At 39.3% G+C, this 3,862-nt stretch overlaps 1 protein-coding gene across 1 annotated transcript in view; it reads left to right on the forward strand.

The window, feature by feature from the left end:
• NFIB (nuclear factor I/B) overlaps positions 1-3,568 on the forward strand; it is a 68,167-nt gene extending 64,599 nt beyond the window's left edge. Inside the window, exon 10 of the mRNA XM_010081665.1 lies at positions 3,413-3,568. Within this exon, the coding sequence (XP_010079967.1) occupies positions 3,413-3,542 (130 nt within the window). The 3' untranslated portion in view covers positions 3,543-3,568. The remainder of the gene's footprint in view (positions 1-3,412) is intronic.
• Positions 3,569-3,862: the final 294 nt, after the last annotated feature.

Genomic DNA, 3,862 nt, shown 5'->3' on the forward strand with positions numbered 1-3,862 from the left:
AGTCTTGCCTTCCTCCGTGTTGAGGCTCTTAGTGAACAGAGACAGAGCATTGCCTCCGCTTTTGTGAAACCGAGGGCTGGAAGTTTAACTGGGAATTATGCAAACTGCTGCATCATGTGGTGAAGGGAAAGGTGTTTTCCCCTTTTCCACTGTTGCCACCCATGTGGGCCCCCAGGAAGAGTGTGCTCTGCAGTCAGCAGTAACTGGCACTCTGCTAAGATGCTGCAGAGAAACCTGGATGGTTTCCATGGCAGAAGCTAAACTCTGCGATGCTCACGGAGGTCCCTTCAGAGCAGGTTTGAGAAACCTGACAGGGACCTTCCTCTTCTGGGCTGTCAGTCTGTCTTGTCTGTAATCAGGAGCAGTACAGAGCTACAAAGCAGGGTGTGGCTCATATGGTAGTTGAAAGCTTGGCTAAATTTACTGTAAATGTGATAGAGTATGTGGGAATGTTGGATAGACAGCCATACATACGCAGCTTCGCACAGCCGGAGGGGTTTTTTTGTTGTTTGTACCATAGCTGTTCTCAGATTTGTGCTGTGATTAGTCCTATTCACCTCAGTAACTTTCATTCAGGTTTCCTCTTTTGTCTGCAGTAAACACTTGGTGGTGGTATCAGGACTGGGGTGGCCCGAGATAGCATTACATCAAACTGCAGTGTGATAAGGTTAATTTCTAAAATACAACTGGAGCTTGTCAAGCCTCAAAGATCATGGCTTAGGAAGTGCTGTCCTTCCCAGCTGCCAGTGGGGCCAGCCCCTGCCCAATGGGTCCATGTAGACCAGAGACTTCAGTCCGCTTTCAGAGGTGTCAAAGCGACGGCTTTCGCAGCCACTGCACACAGGTGGTGTGTATCTCTCCTGGAGTGTAGCTGTCCTGTGTGTAGCTGTCCTGGTGTGTAGCTGTTCTGGTGCCACAGGTGCTCCGCCGCCTGCCCCACCGTCTTTGGCAGGCAGCAGCAGCAGGATGCTCCGTGCAAGCAACGTGAGAAGCTTCTGAGACTCCTGTGGGATCAATATGGTGTTAACATGGAAGATTCATTACTCCTTGAGGATTCATAAGCAGCATTGATGAGTTTGTTGCAATCCACATTTTTGTCATGGTCACAATATCAAGTGGGAGGCTTGAAAGGTTTAAATAAACACCTATATTAAATTTGTAGGTCATATGGCAACCTGGTACAACTTGTTTTTATTGAGCACTTTCCACAAAATCAAGACGTCTGTCTCCTATATGAAGTAGTAGACAAGAAATATGCTACAAATAGTAATTTGTTCTTTATCAGCACTAGCTGCTTTCCTTCACCCACTGTAGTCATTAGAAGGTTGTCAAGTTTAAAACAAGGAAAAAAGGTTGCATGTATATGTATCCAACGACTTCAGTAGACTGTAAATCTCCAGAAAGATAACCTGGAAGCAGAGTATTTAGCCTTTGCAACAGAAATTGTTTAAATACCATGGTGACTTCACACAAAATTTACATTCTTTTAGTTAGTGTTCTATTTTGTTTAAAGTCGCTAAACACTCTAAATTCTGTGTAAGAGGACAGCAAAGACCTGTGCACTGTAAAAGATATATTCACAAAGATCCTAAGCAAACTAGTCTGCTTGGTTTTTTTATTTTTATTTTTTATTACTAGTTCCTATTTTCACAAATCCCTGCGCTTGGAAACAGTTTGCCTTGTTTGTTATTTCAGAATTTACTTCTTAACAGCACTGAAATCTGAAGAGGAAGGAACAAAAAATGCATTTTAAAACAAATTGTGAGGGAAGACGAAGAACAAGTTGAAACAATTCAGCCTCTTAAATGAGGTTCTGGTATTGAATTTTTTTTTGAAACATAATCTTTTCATCAGATCATATTGGACAAATCTTTAATGCATAACTGGGTTTAAGTCTTTGTGAATATTTCAAGATTTGTGGTACAACTGTGATTTTTGAATTTGAAAAGGGGTTATCTCTCCAACAACAGAATTTATTTTATTTGTAGTAGTCAATAGATTACAAAAAATCTTTAATTAAACACATTAGTTGATCTTAAATTTTAAATATATAGCAAGATTTTTTTAATTTCTGAAGAGGTTAAAATTCCCCAGATTTTTGGGTGATCTTCAAGACTACACCCAATTAGAAAAAAAAAAAAAAAAAACAAACAAACCACCACACCTATTGATTAATATTTTTACTTCAGGCATTTAAAATACTTTAGGATATTAATATTTATTCTATTTCCTTGATGAAAAAGATTAGTCCTGCTCCGTTCAGAATTTGACCATCATTAAGACAAACAGGTCAGCAATTTTTTCCACTAGGAAACACTTAGTGTGGAGAAAAACTTGACACAATGAAATGGGGAGGAAGCATGTGTTTGCATGCTGTGTGTCCAGTTCTGTTGTTAATTGCTTGGCAAGGGTTGCAGACATAATAATGCTGTTTTTCTTCAGAATAAATTTGACGAGACTTTCTCTAAAGTCCATTATTTCTGGGTTGCCAGAAAGACATCCGAGGAAAAGGCTACTCAGGGTCTGCTCTGAGGTACTGAATAGATGAGGCTGAGGTCTTCCTCTGAGTATCCATCTTGCAAGTACTGTTGGGTGTTGGTGCCTGGTAAGCATGTGAATGCCATTGGGACTTAGCTCCTCAGTGACAAGAGTACTTTTGAAATGATGACCTAAGTTCCAAAGTCATTGAATTGCCTTTGAAAATATTTTCTTTCTCAGATGATTGTCAAAAAATTTATGGTACTCATGGCTACCCTTGGCTCCAAGGACCTGATTGGGCCCTGTGTTATCCAGTGTTCCTTAGGTGCTGATACCTTTGGGAAAAATCTGTAAAGAAAACAGGTTTTTTGAATATTAAAGGTCCTCTGTTCTCAGGGGGACCCTTGCACCTCAGAGGCACATCTTGGGACTGAAACATGGTAAACTGCTGGGTTGTAAGAGGGTAGGAAATAGCAGAGGTAGCTTAACCACTGAATTTTTATATTGTGTTCTTGAAAAGAGCAAGCCTGTACACTGTAATGTATTACAGTAGCTCTTAGATATCATTCGTGGTGCCATACAATATCACTTCTATGGTTTAGTTGTGTCTGCTCAATATATTTGTGTCTGAAATTTTTGGGGACCTTCATAAACAGTCAACTTAGTGTAAGACAGCAGTAATATTACTAGCAGCTGAGGTCAACATAGTTCTTTTTCTTTCAAATAAGTCATACTTTCACAAAGAAAACTGTGAAGTAGAATCTCAATATTCACAAATTTTGTTTCTTATTTTGTCTTAGGTAGTGCTATTATGAATATTTGCTTTACCCTGATTCAAATTCATTGTGGTCTAGTTTTCGCAATGTGTTTAATATATGTGTTTTTTCTTTCTCTCTCTCTCTTTGTCTCCTTCTCTCTTTCCCCTTTTCAACAGTCCTGGTACTTGGGCTAGCTTGGTTCCTTTTCAAGTATCAACTAGGACACCGATCCTGCCGACAAATGTCACAAGTTATGGTTTGAACATAATTGGAGAGCCTTTCCTTCAAGCAGAAACGAGCAACTGAGGAAAGAAAAAATAAAAGCAAAATTAAAAATGAGGGAAAAAAAGAAAGGAAGACAGGATGAGAAAAGAAACTGAAGAAGAAGAAAAAATAGACCAGCAATTGCAGCTCTTACAATCACTAATTCCCTTATGGTTGAAACTGAAACGACATATAAAGGGTCGATGATATTTCACTGATGGGTAGAATGCAGCCCCTGCTATGTAGCCTTTGTTATATGAAGTTCGCTGGGAAATAGATGTTCTGTCTCCGACAATATATTTTAACTGACTTTCTAGATGCCTTAATATTTGCATGATAAGCTAGTTTTATTGGTTTAGTAT

Source organism: Pterocles gutturalis, unplaced genomic scaffold (assembly GCF_000699245.1).
Source record: "Pterocles gutturalis isolate BGI_N339 unplaced genomic scaffold, ASM69924v1 scaffold38184, whole genome shotgun sequence".
Lineage (NCBI taxonomy): Eukaryota > Metazoa > Chordata > Aves > Pterocliformes > Pteroclidae > Pterocles > Pterocles gutturalis.